The following is a 16146-nucleotide window of genomic DNA, read 5'->3' as shown; positions in this document are numbered from 1 at the left end:
GCCCCGCGCTCGGAGCGAAGCCCGGGCGCTGCCCCGCGCTCGGAGCGAAGCCCGGGCGCTGCGGCCCCGCGCCTTGTGCCGCACGGGCACAGCGGCTCGGCTCTCGGCCCTCAGAACACTTATTCTGCTCTGTTGCTGGCAATAAGTTATTAAAAATGAAAAATTGTAAGCCCGGTTTCCTTTTCATAATCTGTGCTGTGTTAATTATTTTATTTCTGATCCTTAGTAACTTGCACATAGGCTCAGGAGCAGCATTCTTGACGAGTTCTTTAAAGAACTGCAAGTGACAGTCTTGGCTAAGGTTTGAGTGACTGCAGCACAAAACTAAACTGTAATATTTCTAAAAAGTTTCTTTCAGATAATATTTGAAGTGTACTGGTGGGCAACATCACTGTGAAAGTAACTCACAGTACAAACTGATCAGGTTGGAGTTGTGTTTTGTTGGAGTTGTTAATGTTGGCCTTTTTTTTTAAAGTAGTGTTTTGGAAAGATTTATTAAAATGTCAGACATTGCATTCTGCCAGTAGTCTTTACATTTTATCTAGGAATGCAGTTAAAGATACTTTATAGTAAAACTCTACGGAAACTTTTTGTCTGTGCAAAAGCAGTTCAAAAGGAACGGGTATAGAATAAACCTGGAACAGCCTCAGTTTTGAACTCCACTGGAACAGCTCAGAGCAAAGCCAATGATCTCTTACCAGTGCCTTACACAAAGCCTTTTGCTCGGGTCCCTCCCAGCCTCAGGCGTGTTTTGCTGTGGCTGGTGGAGTTCTGGCCAGCAATACCCGCTCTGATCCTTTGAGGAACACTCAGGGAGTGTTACAGTTTAAACTGTTACCTTATCCTGCTTGTATCTGTCACTGTTTCCTAAATCCCAGGCTCTGTGGCCTGTGTGTGAGGAGCCTTTCACAGTGTAGGCTTTGCTCCTTGATACAGAAGCCATAAAGGTTCCTCAGGTTAAGCTTGCACCTCGCAGTTACTGATGCGTACTAATGCACTTTTTCCTTCTCCAAAATTCTCCATGTGTTCACTGACTTCGTGCATAACGAGATGGAACTCGTTGGACACTGTAAATCAATAGATTAATAGGAAATAGTAATATCTGTGAGCACCTGTGGCCTCAGAAGAACAAGACAGCAAGAACCAACAACAAATTTCTGTCATTGATCTCTTTTCTAATCAAAAATAAAGTATTTATGCCAACAAGGAGAAGGGCTTGAAGAGGAACACAACCTCTGAATAAACGTGATGGTGTTTGTGGTGTTCTTTATTTGAGAATCAAGTAGAATAACAGCTAAAATAGTGCAGGGAGTTCTTCAGATAAGAGACTGAGAACTACTGTATAGATGCTTTGCTTTACAGAGCACGACTGAAATTTGTTCTTTGTTCATATCTTAGATTTTCAACAGCTGGTGCTGAGGCAATTTCTAATAACGCCAGTAAAAAAGGTTGAGTAGTCTAAATTCTAACAAGCTGCTCAGGTTGGAATTTAGATTTCCCCTTCAGTGTGAGCTCAGTAACACAAGTGCCTTGTTCTGCCCTGGGCTGGCACATCGAGGCTGGGATGGAGTTAACTCGAGTTACTCTGGCTCCAGGCCACAGGCTGAGCCCAGGTGAGTGGCACCAGACCCAGCTGCAGGGCCAAATGGGTGAGAGAAACTTAGGTTGTTTGGTTCAGGGGAGCATGGTCTGTGTCACAGCTGAAATGTCATAAATTGTGTATGTGGTCAGCAAATACAGCTGAGCTGCAAGCTAACACCCTCACCAAATCCTGTGAATTCGTTGTAGCAAATGTGCACTTGTGGGTCTCTTTCAAAATGCTGTTAAAATGTTCTTAAAACCTAGTCAAAGACCTGGCTGCAATGGTGACATGTTTTCATTTCACCCAGTTTTTCAATGAGCTGAATGCAGGGAGAATTGTAAGGGAAAGACATTTTTAATTATACCTTTAAAACATTGGGATTTTTCTATGGTGAAATATCCATAATGCCCAACACTTCAAAGAATGAGATTTCACCAAGGTCAGCGTGCAGTCCCCTGAAATCCAGCATTGAGGTAGCAAACCCTGCAGTAAATCTACCAACAGCTTGGAAGTATATCTACAAATGTGAAGGAAAATAGACATTTTCTGTGCCTAAGTGACAAAACTGCTGATTGAGCGCGTGATTTTTGGTTTTGTGATCTGTTTGAAGATACACTGTGTCCTTGGGCTGGAGTGTAACCCCCTGGTTGTGCTGTCTTGCAGATAACTTCCTCCTCAGCGATGAAGTCATAGCCAATGGCTTTCACTCCTGTGACAGTGATGAAGAAGACAGAGCCTCACACGCAAGTTCCAGTGACTGGACCCCAAGACCACGTATAGGTAGAAGCCTGGAGCATGTTCTTGGATGCTCTTTGCCTTTGAACAGTCACTTAATCCTCCCCAGTATTCAAATTATTTTTCCTGTTGCAAAAATATTGGCAATTAGTGCTTCTGAACAGCTTAGAGGTGTTGGCTGTATTCTGTATGTTATTTAAGGAGTTTAAAAATGAATCCCTTTAAACTTGCTGTATTTTGATTTAAGATTGTCAATGTCTTACTTTTTTCTTGAATAGAAATCCTGCCACAATCCCTATTAAAAGCATACACACAGGTTCACTAAATTAGACTAATTTATGGCATATTTCTATAGCCTGCCTAGTTAGTATTAATTCTTTAAGGAGCAAGAAGGTGTGATTTTAGGACAGCAAGCCCTCATCTCGAGTGTTTCTGGAAAGATTGATTTAATGGCTTGAGGAGGTAATGTCTGAAATAATTCATGTTAGATGACCAAAAAACCAACAAAAATCCCTGGATTTCTGGGCTCTGTGTCTGTTTCGAGTGATGGTTTATAATACCACTTGAAAGTATATGTATATTTGTTGTTTGGTTTTGTTTGTTTTCAGCTTATTCCTGTAAATACCAAATGTACAGTACAGACGGAGACACTGTGAAAATCCTGTTGCACCTCTAAAAGAGGTTAAGTTTGCTGTGAACTGGGATTTTTACTTGACTGACTTTCTATGAAATCCTTCATGGGTTAACATAAAATAATGATAAATAAATAAAATGCCCAGCTCTCACTTCAGAGTTTAGATCAAAATACAGGGGGTTTGATGAATGGAGCATTAAATTGGATTAATGAAACTGTACTAGTAAGCGTTAATAAATGGAACAATAACCATGATCATCTGCAGTACCTGACTCTGTTTCAAATATCTGTATTTTTAAATTTTCTTAGGTCCCTACACTTTTGTTCAGCAGCATCTCATGTTGGGTACAGACCCACGGACGATTCTGAAGGACCTGCTACCAGAAACAATCCCCCCACCTGAACTGGATGACATGACTCTGTGGCAAATAGTGATCAACATCCTTTCAGAGCCACCAAAAAGGAAGAAGAGGAAAGATATTAACAGCATCGATGATGCTGTGAAACTTTTGCAGGAGTGCAAGAAGATCATGGTCTTGACTGGAGCTGGGGTAGGTATTGCTGCAATGTCAGTGTGAAAATGTGGAGCCAGGTTGGTTCAGTGCTTCAGTACAGCATGCAGGGATGGGAGCAAGTCACTGTGCTGGGGGAAGAGTTCAGCCCACTGCAGCTTCCACTGGGCATTACACCAACTCTCTTCTCAGAACAAAATATTCTTAGACACAGAAACGTGTAAACAGCTGCTCCCATGCAGAACAGTTATGGAATAAGAACACGTCACCTGTCCAGAACTTTTTCTATCCTAGTCTTCAGACAAAAGAGATGGCTTTTTAAATCAAAATCTCAGCGGATCTCTTAAAATCTTAAAATGGAGCTTGAGGGACTAGAAGAATAGGATTTGAAAAGAGTTGGGGGGCAGAGGAGGAGGATGATGATAAGGACAGTTTGATCAGATTTCAGCAGACTGAATGTTACTTTCAGCACATGGTGCTCTGTGATGGTGATAAAGTTACTCACTGTTTGACTGAAGAACATTTCTGAACTGCTGCACATTTGCAGCTCTGTACCTGTGCACCAGATCATTTCTTGCTTCTGTTGTTCACACACAGATGGTGTGACAGGATTCAGAGCAGATGAGTAATTAAAATTACCTTTTAGAAGAGCGCTGCTACTCCCAGTCTTGCTCTTTCCATACTTGCATGCACCTGTTTCCCCTCCTCTTCCTATGCTGTTTTGGGGTAGTCTGAAACAATGATTTCAGTCCTTATTGACTACTACAATGCTTTGATAAGCAATGTTTATCAATAAACAACTTTTATCAAAAGAGGTTTATTGTTCAGAAGTAAGAATATATTTTTTTAAAGCAAGACTATTCTGTTAGTCTGTTAGCATGTTAAAAAAAAATTAAATATCAACCATCATATCTAAGCCTGAGTTGGCAGATCAGTGAACAATTAATAATTCAATATAATGCAGTAATGCTCTAAATTTTTGTTCACATCTTACAAAGCTTCCAGTGGTAAAACCAAGTTCTGATATCCTGTTATTACTTGTGCACACTGTACTAAAGGGATTTTTGTCCACTTGTCAGATTTTGTTTTGTTTCTGTGCTGTTTCTCCTGATTGTGATTTGGGAATTGTTATATTGGACCAAAAAAAAAAAAAAAGGAAAAGAAAAAGAAAAATAAATACAGAGAACCCAGACTGGTTTTGTTCTTAATGTTTCTGAGCACTGAGCATACAGAAATGTGGTTTCCCAGAGCAACACTTTATAGTCCAATATGTAGTTTCACTTATTTCAGATTGCAAAAATATATTTCAGGTGTCAGTGTCTTGTGGAATACCTGACTTTAGATCCAGAGATGGCATCTATGCACGCCTGGCTGTAGACTTCCCAGACCTTCCAGATCCTCAAGCAATGTTTGATATAGAATACTTCAGAAAGGATCCCAGGCCGTTTTTTAAGTTTGCAAAGGTATGGTTTTCCAACAGTTCTTGTCTTGGTCAGTAAAGACAGATGACAAGATTAAAATGCATAACTCACATAAAAACTAAAAACTGTTCAGCAATATTCTCTCTCTTTTTAAAGCTTATTTTACTGTTCCTGTTGTAAGTTCATTATATAAAAAAAATATTTCACATGATTGAAAAGATCTCAGTGATATTGAACAGTATCAAAAGCAGTGATTATGTCTCTTAGACAAGAAGGAATTGTAGAAACTGTAGACATATGGAGAAACAAAAAAAACCCAACAAAACAACCCCAATTGCATTTAGTCTTCAATTTCCTTGGGACCAAAAAAAATCAAACCCAAGATATAAGAATTTCTACAGGACCAGTAAGGACTTGTGAAAATCAGTCACCACTGCTTGTGCTCATTCCTTCTTCTGTTTGGTCACAATTCATACTACTGCTCTGTCCTGTTACAAAGACTGGAAAAGAAAACCCAATGCATTCTTTTTGTGCTTGGCTTTCTCTGAAAGCCTCCTATCCAGATAGTAACTAATTTTGATGCTCATTAGTATACTCACTTCCTTTGGGTTTTAGTATTAAAAAAACACCACCCCCACAAAGAAAACCCCACCCCCTGCCAAAAAAACACCACAGCAAGCAAAAAAATCAACTTACTTGAAACCTGTTACACACAGGTTTTACCAGAAAAGTCCAAATCTAATTTAGCGGCTACTTTTTACTTTTCTACTTTTTCACTCCTCCTCCTCCTTTTCTGTCCATCAGAATGCATGTTTTTAGTAACAAATATTGAGGTCACTTGATACTTAACAAAGGAGAGAAAGCTTTCCTATTTCATAATTCTCAAAACCAGAAAAATATCTAAACATTGCTTTTATGCTGTGTAAAACCAAAATCCCAGCTTGCATGGAGCACTTGCTCCTGCCTTGCTGAGGAGCTGAGCAGAGGGAAAAGGAGCTGGATGCAGGGCAGTGGCCAAGGGCACAGGGAGAGACCAGGGCAAGGGGCTCTGGGCTGGCTGGGGACAGTGCCCAGCTCAGGTGAAGACTCTGTATCACTTCCACTGTCTAATGTGCTTCTGAATTCCCTAGGAAATCTACCCAGGCCAGTTCCAGCCATCTCTCTGTCACAAGTTCATCGCTTTGATGGATAAAGAAGGAAAACTCCTTCGCAACTACACTCAGAACATAGACACACTGGAACAGGTGGCAGGAATCCAGAGGATAATACAGTGTCATGGTTAGTGGGTTTAGTTTCACTTATTTTCCCTGTGGGAATTCTTACTGGTGCATGTGACAAGGTAATCGCTGTTGGAATTAGACTTTCTTTCCTTGAATTCCTGTCTCTTGCCAACAAATATTCTGATTTTTAAATGCTGAAGTTTTGTTTTAGACAGCTTGCATTTAAATCAGGAATGCTTCAAGTAGAAATAACTCTTCAGGAATTGAGCTTGATGAAGGGTGTGTGTATCAGTAAAGATCCACACCCTGTTGGCACAAGCTTGGACTGTAACTTCTAAAATGCATTGCTTCTGTGTGACAACATAACATGGAAACCAGTCTTGCCATAGGTCCTGTCACTGCCCATCAATGGAATGGGAGTCTGGGTGTTAGCTGACTCTTTATTTAGGTTATATTCCACTGAAATCCTAAAATATCCTGACACTTCAGTGACTCCACCTCATGTATAAAACATTGAGGATTAATCACCAGTTCAGTTGAACTGAAGATCATCTTGTTACACCTTCAGTGTCATACAGATTCTGTAATTATGAGGCCTAATTAAGTGGAATTGCTTTAATTGCTTGATATGCTTTCCATTTCCAAGAACTTGCATATGTCAAGCTGAAAGTCCAAGGATTAATTTTCATTAAAAGTATTCAGAAAATTAGTTCTTAAATGCATGTTTGGATCACTTAGTAAACTTCAGATACATAAATCATCTAAAAGCAGCACTGGCATGTTTGTAAGGCCCATCCATCTAATTGCACCTTTGCCAGGGGCCCAGCTCGTGTGGTTTCCATACCTACAAAGCTTAGCTCAGTGCCAGGTCCGGGGGCTTTGATTCTCCAGGCAGAGCAAGCACAGTGCTCTGAATGGGGCCCAAGCAGCACATAGCTGCATCTGCCAGTCAGCTCCCCAGCCCCAGGGCTGGTTTCCATCTGTGCTTACTGTGTCACACATTTTCTTTTGGTTGGCATTTCATCTGAGGCATTTATCACAAAACTCTTACCTGCCTGGGTTTTTGCACATCACTGCTGTGCTCAAGCTCCCCATTTTTCCAGTTGCACACTGCAGGGATGGGACCACAGACCATCTTTAATGTATGTTCTGTATCAGGTGATTCTGAATGACACAGATTCTTTAAAAGCATGTGCACTTGGAGATTTTGAGGCCTTTGGAAATGAGCAAAGGTTGTTTTGAGCCCATCAAGCTTTATCTGACCTGCAGCTACTGCTCTTTAATAAATGGTTGTTACCTAATGATGGTGGCTGGAGAGAAACCAAAACTCTTCTGTGAGGGTTCACACTTCTGTACTTATTCTACTTTTTTTCTGTGGCTGGGGAAATAGCAAGTTAATCATGAGCAGTTAACAAAGAACCTTGCAGTGATTTGGGGAGCTCTTATGTGAACCTTCAGACCCATCTGTCACTGCAGACCTACAGTACAGTTCCTCCTGTGAGAACTGTGGTGTCTGAGATGCATTCTGCTGCATTTAAAATGGCTCTTGCATTCAACCAATGCATCTGGAATTAGATTGTATTCCTTGCCATTGCTGGAGCTGAGTGAGCAGAGACTGTGGCCTGCTGGCTGGGAATGGCTTGTGCATGGGCACCAAACTTCTGCTGGTGAAAAATAATTCACATAACAGAGCTGCAGAGAAGTACAGCAAATGCCTCTGAGTTGGGTCTGCAAGCCTGACAGACGTGTCCCTAATGTGCTGTATAAAGCTCTGAATTATTACTATCAGCTAATTAAAGTGAGCAAATAATTGTCATGCCTCCCATAGTCCTTGGAATCCCTCACGCTGGGGGAGCTGCAGTGCTGAGCAAGGTTTCAGAAGCTGTGCAGTTTGCAGGCCTGCAGTGATCAGCAGAGCTGAGCTGCCAGTTGCTCATGAATGATCTGCTCCAGGTTTTTCTGTGCTTTCACTCTCTTTGTCTTACCCAGATACAATACCCTGAAAGTCTATTGTCTGTACAAATGCATTTCCTTAGTGATTGTGTGCTACCCTGTGTGGAGCTGCTGTGGGCTCCTGTGCTGCTGATGCTGTTTGCAGCACCCACTGCTGTGTAACGAGAAGGGCAGTTGCTGCTCTCTGCTTCTTGTCTTTGCACAGATGCTTGCACAGCTCAGGGCAGTGAGAGGACACAGAATCATTTGTGTTGACATGCATGTGGTATATGGCTACTCCTAAAACAAGATTTCTGCTGACTAACACCTAGAACAACAACTTCTAGTATTACAAGGATCTCCTCTTAATTTTACATTACCTTTTTTAATGCCTGATTTCTGTAGCACTGCAACATAACAGCCTTTTTGTCAAAACAGCTTGGGCACAAGACCAAATCTGAATGACTAAAAATCCTGATGTTACCATATGGGTTTTTCCCCTCAGGTTCCTTTGCAACAGCTTCCTGCCTGATCTGTAAATACAAAGTTGATTGTGAAGTTGTTCGAAGAGATATTTTCAATCAGGTAAAAAATCTACTTTAACTCACTGCAGCTTTCTAATAAGTAATTCTCCCAAAAACACCCCAAACCAAACCCTGAACCACCACACTGGGATTACTTACAAGATCTGCTTTTAAAAGCCTCCATTTCTCTGCATGTATTTCAAAGAAGTGCCTCTCTGTATTTTAGCATTTCCTCTGGTATTTAAAAGTATACTCATACTATACTGCAAAAATTAGGTAATGGCAAAAATCAGAACAGAACCTTAAGAGTCCATTTTTAATGGCTCCTCTGATAAAAAGTAGAGGTAAAGGGTAAGCAGAAAGTTGGATTTATACTTGGTTTACATTGACCTGAATTTGGAGCCACACTGAGAAAGCATTCTTAGCCTTTTGTAACTCTGGCTGCTCTTAGAGCATTTTCCTGTATTAAAAATGTGTTTCAAAGAGTAGCTGATACATGGAGAAATTGCTAACCACAGATGAGGCTAGAGCAAGGATCAAGTGGGATGTTGGTGTTCTAGGACCCTGAACTATTCCATGTTCCAAACTCCCCACGTCTGGGTGTCAAGTGACCTGGGACCAAGGCAGGAGTTGCTCTGCTCTGCCAGAGCAGATGAACCTTTGACTTGGAGAGACCCTCTCTGCCTTTGCTCTTCTTCCCCTTCTTTTGAAGGAACAGAGGTGATGATTCTGTGATCAAAATTGTTTATGCAAATGAAAGGGACTCTTCTGCAGGCTCATTGATTTTTTGATAAATGCTTCAGAGTCCACAGTTGCAACTTTAGATGAGAAACATGGAAGGGATGTAAATCCTTCAGGCATTATATGTGGAATGGAATCTTTCAGAAGAGATGTTTGAGTTAAACCTTTAAGAAATGTGAATCTCATAAGCCTGAAGCCTTGTACCACTGAATTACCAAATGTGAATTTTGGTTTACTCTGCTATTAAGAATATTTTTTTAAGAACATCCTACAGATATTTTGTGCTCCTTTACCTCCAGAGCCAGCTGGAGTTAGATTTTCTCTTTCTAATATACAAAGATCTGAGGGAAAAGTCCAAGACACATTCTGGCCATCTGCTCCTTTTTGGGGTTCCTTCAGTTGGTTTCCCTTGATTGTGGAATTATTGGGTGCTTTCTTGCTTGGGTACAGGGTGAAGGTTTCCACCACACCAGTTCCTAGCTCTTGTGCCAAATTGCTTTTTATCCCACGAGGCATCCATCCAAAAGTCTTTTCTTTGTTCAAACACTTTAATTTTTGGGAAAGATCATTTGACACTAGAGGAAGGCCTTCTACTTGTGATATTTTCTAATTTGGAGAGTATTGTCTTCTGTCCCACTGCAGGTATCTGTAAAATTAGTTCTTTCATTTAAACTTTCAACATTCTACATGACTTCTTCTGTAGCTGTTCTCTGTATAGTAGGGACTTCTTATGCATTTAAATGTCACTTTTCAGGTATTTTTCAATAGGTAATATACATATCTTTACACCTTTATAGCTCTAATTTGTCGCTTGTGATAGTTTCTATATCATTGCAGCTCCTTGGATTTATTGTGAAGTGTTATATTTTAACACTACAGCTAAAAAGACTTGAACTATTAGAAGGAAATTGCTCAGTATTATCTGTACATCTATCACTCACTTTCTTACTTTTCTTCTCTCTTAAAAAGTCTTTAGATAAGAAAGAGTTGAAAGAGGTCCCAAAGATCAGAAAACTCCCTGGCTCGGGAAAAAAGGGCATCTACTTCTGCACAAACCTAACTAGTGACCACTTCTGTTAGTGAAGCAGGATTCTCTATTTCTGGAGGAATTAGACAAGTTTAAAATAGAGACCAAGCAAGTTCTGGCCTCTGTTCTTGTCCTGTATGCTCTTAGCCAGCTGCCTGCTACAGTGCCCTGTAGCTTTGTGTGCCCAACACATGTAACCTTGGGGAGGAGAGGAGAAACTCCAGGTAAAGCTCCACAAAAGACTCTTGGATTAGGACAGGGTTTGTATCAGATCCTCAACTGGAACCTGATAGTGAAATTTCAGTTTTTGTTCCAGTTAAACTATGAAAAGTCTGTTCCTGTCAGATGGGGGGGTGTGCTCTGTTGGTGTTGAGCATGACTCCTGGACTTTGGCTTGTGCTATAGACCTGCCTGGTTTCTCCCTCTATATTCCTCCTGTAGCTTTATTTCCCTGAGCAGGCAGCACTAAGAAATGTACATCCACAGAACAATGAAATGAGGAAATATCACTCAAACTTCCCTGTCTCTGCCAAAATAAGTGCCTGTGAGACATGTGGGTGTCTCAGAGGCCAGCAGGGCAGTGACAGGGGCTGTAGTGACACTTGTGTCTCAGAGGCCAGCAGGGCAGTGACAGGGGCTGTAGTGACACATGTGGGGGTCTCAGAGGCCAGCAGGGCAGTGACAGGGGCTGCAGTGACACTTGTGTCTCAGAGGCCAGCCCTGCAGGGCAGTGACAGGGGCTGCAGTGACACATGTGGGTGTCTCAGAGGCCAGCCCTGCAGGGCAGTGACAGGGGCTGCAGTGACACTTGTGTCTCAGAGGCCAGCAGGGCAGTGACAGGGGCTGCAGTGACACATGTGGGTGTCTCAGAGGCCAGCCCTGCAGGGCAGTGACAGGGGCTGCAGTGACACATGTGGGTGTCTCAGAGGCCAGCCCTGCAGGGCAGTGACAGGGGCTGCAGTGACACATGTGGGTGTCTCAGAGGCCAGCCCTGCAGGGCAGTGACAGGCTGTTGTGTGCAGGTGGTGCCCCGCTGTCCCCGCTGCCCCCCCGAGGAGCTGCTGGCCATCATGAAGCCGGACATTGTGTTCTTTGGGGAGAACCTGCCTGAGCAGTTCCACCGTGCCATGAAGTACGACAAAAATGAAGTGGATCTCCTCATTGTCATTGGGTCTTCACTCAAAGTAAGACCAGTAGCATTGATCCCAAGTAAGTGACTGTCTCTGGTAATACTTTCTTTTAAAAAATGGCGTCAGAAGTGGAATTCTCAGTTAAGAAACTCCAGGCTCTTAGAAACACCTTTGGCTCAATTCAGTGAGCACCACTAAATTGTAAGATGAAAGCTGCTTGCGTATGTAAAGCTGAAATGCAAATTTGAGAAAGTAAAAAATTCGAAGTGCTTTTTCTACACTCCAGGTGGATCTCAAGATAATTAAATGATTATCTGAAAAACTACTCTCTTAAACCTGAATGACTCCATTCTAAGATTCATGTCTCTCCAAGGCTTGCAATATGCTTTAGAAAGGCTTGAAGGCTTTAGAAAGGAAGCGTCTCAAAAGCAGTATATTCCTCATGTGTGCTTATGTACATAAAACAAATGCACCAAATCAACATATTTTGAGGATATTACAGTACTAATTTTAATCTTTTTAATACTACTGTATTTTTAATATTACTGTAGCCAGTATTTCTGTGCATATGTGTTCCAGTGATTGAGGAATGCTTTTAACTGGGAAAAAATGGAGGGCAAAATCCTATCTTAGCAGGCTACAGTAGGCACAGCACCTCAAACCACCATTGTAAAATTTGGGACTGGCTTGCCTTCCTGATCTGGCTGGTTTTGTTTTGTTGCAAGTGAAGGCATGAAGAGAAGCCTGAGCTTTCTCAGTAGGTTTCTGCTGAAAGTAAAACCCACGTGACTACCTTTGAATTCTCTTTTCCATCTATAGGTTCCATCCCCCATGAAGTGCCTCAGATCTTAATTAATAGGGAACCTTTGCCTCATCTACACTTTGACGTGGAGCTTCTTGGAGACTGTGATGTTATTATTAATGAATTGTGTCAGAGGTTGGGTAGTGAATACACAAAACTTTGCTACAACTCGGTAAAACTTTCGGAGATCACAGAAAAGCCTCCCCGGCCGCACAAGGAGCTCGGAGCGCTCTCGGCTGAGCTCCCACCAACCCCTCTGAACATTTCAGAAGGCTCCAGCTCCCCAGAAAGGATGAGCCCACCCCACACTGCGGTGGTGTCAGAACACCCACCTGAATGTAAGGTAGAAAACTGTGAGCCTGCCTCTGAAACTAAAGGGACCTGCTCAGAGGAGACGCCTCAGGACACACAGGTGTCATCAGAAAACCCTGAAAACCCTGCTAATGAGCTAATGAACTCTGAAACAATGAAGGAAAATGGATCTAACGATGGAGAAAATAAAGAAAAGAGTGAAATAGTGAAGAAGTGTTGGGTAAACAGATCTGCAAAAGAACAGATTAGCAAAAGGCTGGATGGTAAGTGTTAATGCTTTTCAGTATTTTGCTTCCTTTTGGCTGACACATTTATGCTAGACTTACTTTAAAGTGATAAATAAGTTACTCTTGAGGCAATCAGTGGGTTTTGGTGGCTATTTTTGTTCAGACAAGTGTCTACCTAACTCTCATTGAACCATTTATTTCTTTTGGAAAAGCCAGTAGGAAATATTTTTTGTATTTCATAATAGGTTTAAAAATCAGTGATTACATCCTCACCTAAAAGATCAAAGTTTAGGAGGCCAAAGGTAGGTATCAAAAAATAAATCCCTTCATAACATTTTCAAATGCATTTTCAGAAAGGTTAGTTTGGTCCTGAGGTGTTCAGAAGCTGGTCACAGTAAGCATGATTTGGTATTGCAGTAGAGCTGGAAGACAAAGTAATGACAGGACTTAAAGATCTCAGTGGAAATGAGGCATGTTTTTAAGGAAAGTTTAGACTTTCCAAGGAAGCCCTCCAGTGTTCAGTCCTCTAACTGATGTCAGGAGTCAGGAATTAAAGTGCAATTTTCTAAAGGAAAGGCTGGGTTTAGACTTTGTCTGATAATCCATGCAGGGGCTCCTGTTCTGTCACAGGTAGAGGAAGTTTAGCTGGGAACGTGTTCCCATAAAACAGCTGCTGAACAATCGGCATAAATTCTCTTTGGTGTCAGAGGGAGGGGGAGGAGGAACACTGAGCTTTCCAGTGAAACATTTCTTTTGCCCTTCATAATAAATACACATACATGGGCATAAATGCATTTTCATGTGATCTGATTTGTCAGGTGAGAGTCACTGTTGAAAACAGACCTATGCAGGTACCTTCTAAGCACAAGATCTTGCAGCAGTCATTTACTTCAGCATGTCACTGACTGTTTCCATTCTGTTGCAGGTACTCAGTATCTGTTTTTGCCACCCAATCGCTACATCTTCCATGGTGCTGAGGTTTACTCGGATTCTGAAGACGATATCATATCTTCCAGCTCTTGTGGCAGCAGCAGTGAGAGTGGCTCGTGCCGCAGCCAGAGCTTAGATGTGGAGGATGAGAGTGAGATGGAGGAGTTTTACAATGGCATAGAGGATGAGGATGCTCCCGAGCGGGAGGAGGAGCCTGGATTCGGGGAGGATGGAGCCGAGCAGGAGGAACTGGCAGCTGAGGAATCAGCTGAGACAAACGAAGCTGCAGGGACGGAACATCCGAGCAACGCGCTGTGAAATGATCGCTGACTGGTTACAGGAACTTCCCACCAGCATTAGGAGCTTTGGCATGTCAGAATGAATGTTTACGTCTGAATTTAGAGCAACAAAACCATAAGGATGTAGTGTTTATAAATAACTAAAACAGATTTTCATGCTTAGTTTTTTACCTTTTTCAATAAAAATCTATTACTGCGCACTCAACACTAACTCATCTTTTTTTTAAGGTACTAGGATTATCTAAACAATTGTCACTATGTTCACTTTTAAGTTCATCTGTCTGATCAGGCATCCATGTATATAATACATATTTTTGCTTAATAAATTTCAGCTTATATTATTTTTAAACAGTTTTGAAAAAGCCATTGGAATGTTAAACTAATATAAAGGGAACAGCTAATTTAGACCAAAGAATGGTATTTTCACACCTCTTGCTTTGTAACACTTTGGTTTATTTAAAATCTTCTTACACTTCTGCTAAACCTTTCATTCACGCCTAGTCTGTCATTAAACACTGGCATTTTCTAAGACCTACTGTGGCAGCTAATTTTTTTTGCTTTAACAGTTCCTTTGTATGTTTGAGACATACTTAATTGCAAGCAGATAGCAAGATGGAAACAAGACAGCAGCACTTGAGGAATCCAATGGTTTTTGGCTTGATGAAGAAGTGCTGTGGAAATGCTTAGGTAGCTGCGTGTGTGACTTCCTGTGGACATGAAGCATTGTTGACATTGGCTCCTTAGCAGTTAGAATCCAGCAATTTAAAAAGAAAGGATCCCCCAGTCAGTCAGAGTCTGTCACGCTGTATCCAGAGGTCACGTCTAGAGCAGCTGCTTTATAAACAGCATTTGAGGAATTGCCAAGGCTCCAGTGTGGAAGCGGAGTTGAGAAGAGTGTTCCTCCCAGCGTGTGAGAAGGCACAGAAATGAAGCTTCCTCTGTGCTCACTGATGCACCAAGCCCAGCAGAGACTGACCCCAGTGGTGGGAGCCTCTGGAGCTCCACGTGCATTAAGGACCTGCTGGCCTGAGCGAGCTGGGAAATCCCCTCCCAGCTGCCAGTCCACCCTGGACACGAGAGCAAAGCGGCTTCTCCCACTCTGCCGTCCCAAGTGCGAGGCTGCCTTAAAACTGGACGTTGCAAATGTTCAAGTGCAGATTGTTTCCAAGCCTTTAGAACTATTTTGTACAATTGCACAGTGCAGTAGTCAGTGAAACAGCATTTTTCTATAAACCACTTTTTCAGCATTGGCCCAAATGAACTCAACAATGTAGATTATTCATATACTTTGCTTTAATATTTATTATATTTTGGGAGATGTATAGTAGCTGTTCTTTGAACATAATACAATAATAAATATTTAAGAACAGCCTCCTGTATTCATCGGGAAATGTTGGCATGTTGTCTCATTGTCCAAATTTAACACAGCTCTTATTTGGCTACATTAAAGAATGCAATATGTTTAGTTTTCACTTGCATGTCACAATGTATTAGTTTGTGCTATAGGAGATATTTTAAATTGAAATACTTTGTTTTAAATTATTTTTACAGTGAGGATTGGTTTCTGCTCTTTTATATTGTATATAGTGTCTTTTATGTAATCTACTGGCATATGTTTTGTAGAAGACTGTTTAAAATGACTGGCTATCTTCCTGCAACTTTTGAAATACAAAACCAGTGTTTTATACTCGTACACTCTGTTCTAAAGTCTATTAAAATTGTCATTTGATTTCTGGTTTCCATTAATTTCTAGCTATACCTTACAAACTTACTAGTGATGCCCTATAAAGCCAAGGTACACCCTGGCTAATGAAAGGCATTAGATATGAAATGGCTTTTTCCACCTGCCCCTGGCAAAGCCTGCGTGAAGCTGCCCTGAATTCTGGGTTTATCCCTGGGCTCCCTGGGGGCTGCAGCTGCACTGAGCACACCCCAGACAGCAACAGATCTCTCCCAGTGGCCCTCAAGGGCCAGGGCCCAGTTTAATTACCTTCCCACTGTGTAACACCTCACTGTGTGGATGATTCCACTGCACTTCTGAACCACCACCTCTCAAATGGAAATTTATTTGTATTGGAAGGCAAAAACCCAGAGGTGATAAAACTCACACGCTTGAGG

At 41.7% G+C, this 16146-nt stretch overlaps 1 protein-coding gene across 3 annotated transcripts; it reads left to right on the top strand.

The window, feature by feature from the left end:
* The first annotated feature begins 34 nt into the window (after window positions 1-34).
* Window positions 35-15757, top strand: SIRT1 (sirtuin 1). 3 transcript variants are annotated; one of them, XM_039696256.1, is made up of 9 exons: window positions 35-165; window positions 2246-2362; window positions 3261-3502; window positions 4774-4926; window positions 6015-6162; window positions 8542-8621; window positions 11351-11537; window positions 12278-12835; window positions 13725-14233. In XM_039696256.1, exons 1-9 carry the CDS (start codon window positions 156-158, stop codon window positions 14045-14047), a joined length of 1818 nt encoding a protein of 605 aa, XP_039552190.1. In that variant the 5' UTR covers window positions 35-155; the 3' UTR covers window positions 14048-14233. The 3 variants fall into 3 exon arrangements, with proteins under 3 accessions (XP_039552190.1, XP_039552189.1, XP_039552188.1); XM_039696255.1 differs by lacking the exon at window positions 35-165 and adding an exon at window positions 1036-1069; XM_039696254.1 differs by lacking the exon at window positions 35-165 and adding an exon at window positions 1319-1613 and having other exon boundaries at window positions 13725-15757.
* The last annotated feature ends 389 nt before the right edge of the window (window positions 15758-16146 follow it).

Source organism: Passer montanus, unplaced genomic scaffold (assembly GCF_014805655.1).
Source record: "Passer montanus isolate IOZ18808 unplaced genomic scaffold, ASM1480565v1 scaffold96, whole genome shotgun sequence".
Lineage (NCBI taxonomy): Eukaryota > Metazoa > Chordata > Aves > Passeriformes > Passeridae > Passer > Passer montanus.
The sequence above is the reverse complement of the archived record's forward strand: the minus strand, read 5'-3'. Positions and strand labels throughout refer to the sequence as shown.

What these genes read in the sequence shown, in the direction of transcription:
- SIRT1 (XM_039696254.1), top strand. Translation starts at nt 1,565, where the DNA reads ATGGAGTTAACTCGAGTTACTCTGGCTCCAGGCCACAGGCTGAGCCCA. An exon ending in GAGGATAATACAGTGTCATG is followed by an intron (nt 6,163 to 8,541) that starts GTTAGTGGGTTT and finishes TTTTCCCCTCAG; the next exon opens with GTTCCTTTGCAACAGCTTCC. An exon ending in ACCAGTAGCATTGATCCCAA is followed by an intron (nt 11,538 to 12,277) that starts GTAAGTGACTGT and finishes TTCCATCTATAG; the next exon opens with GTTCCATCCCCCATGAAGTG.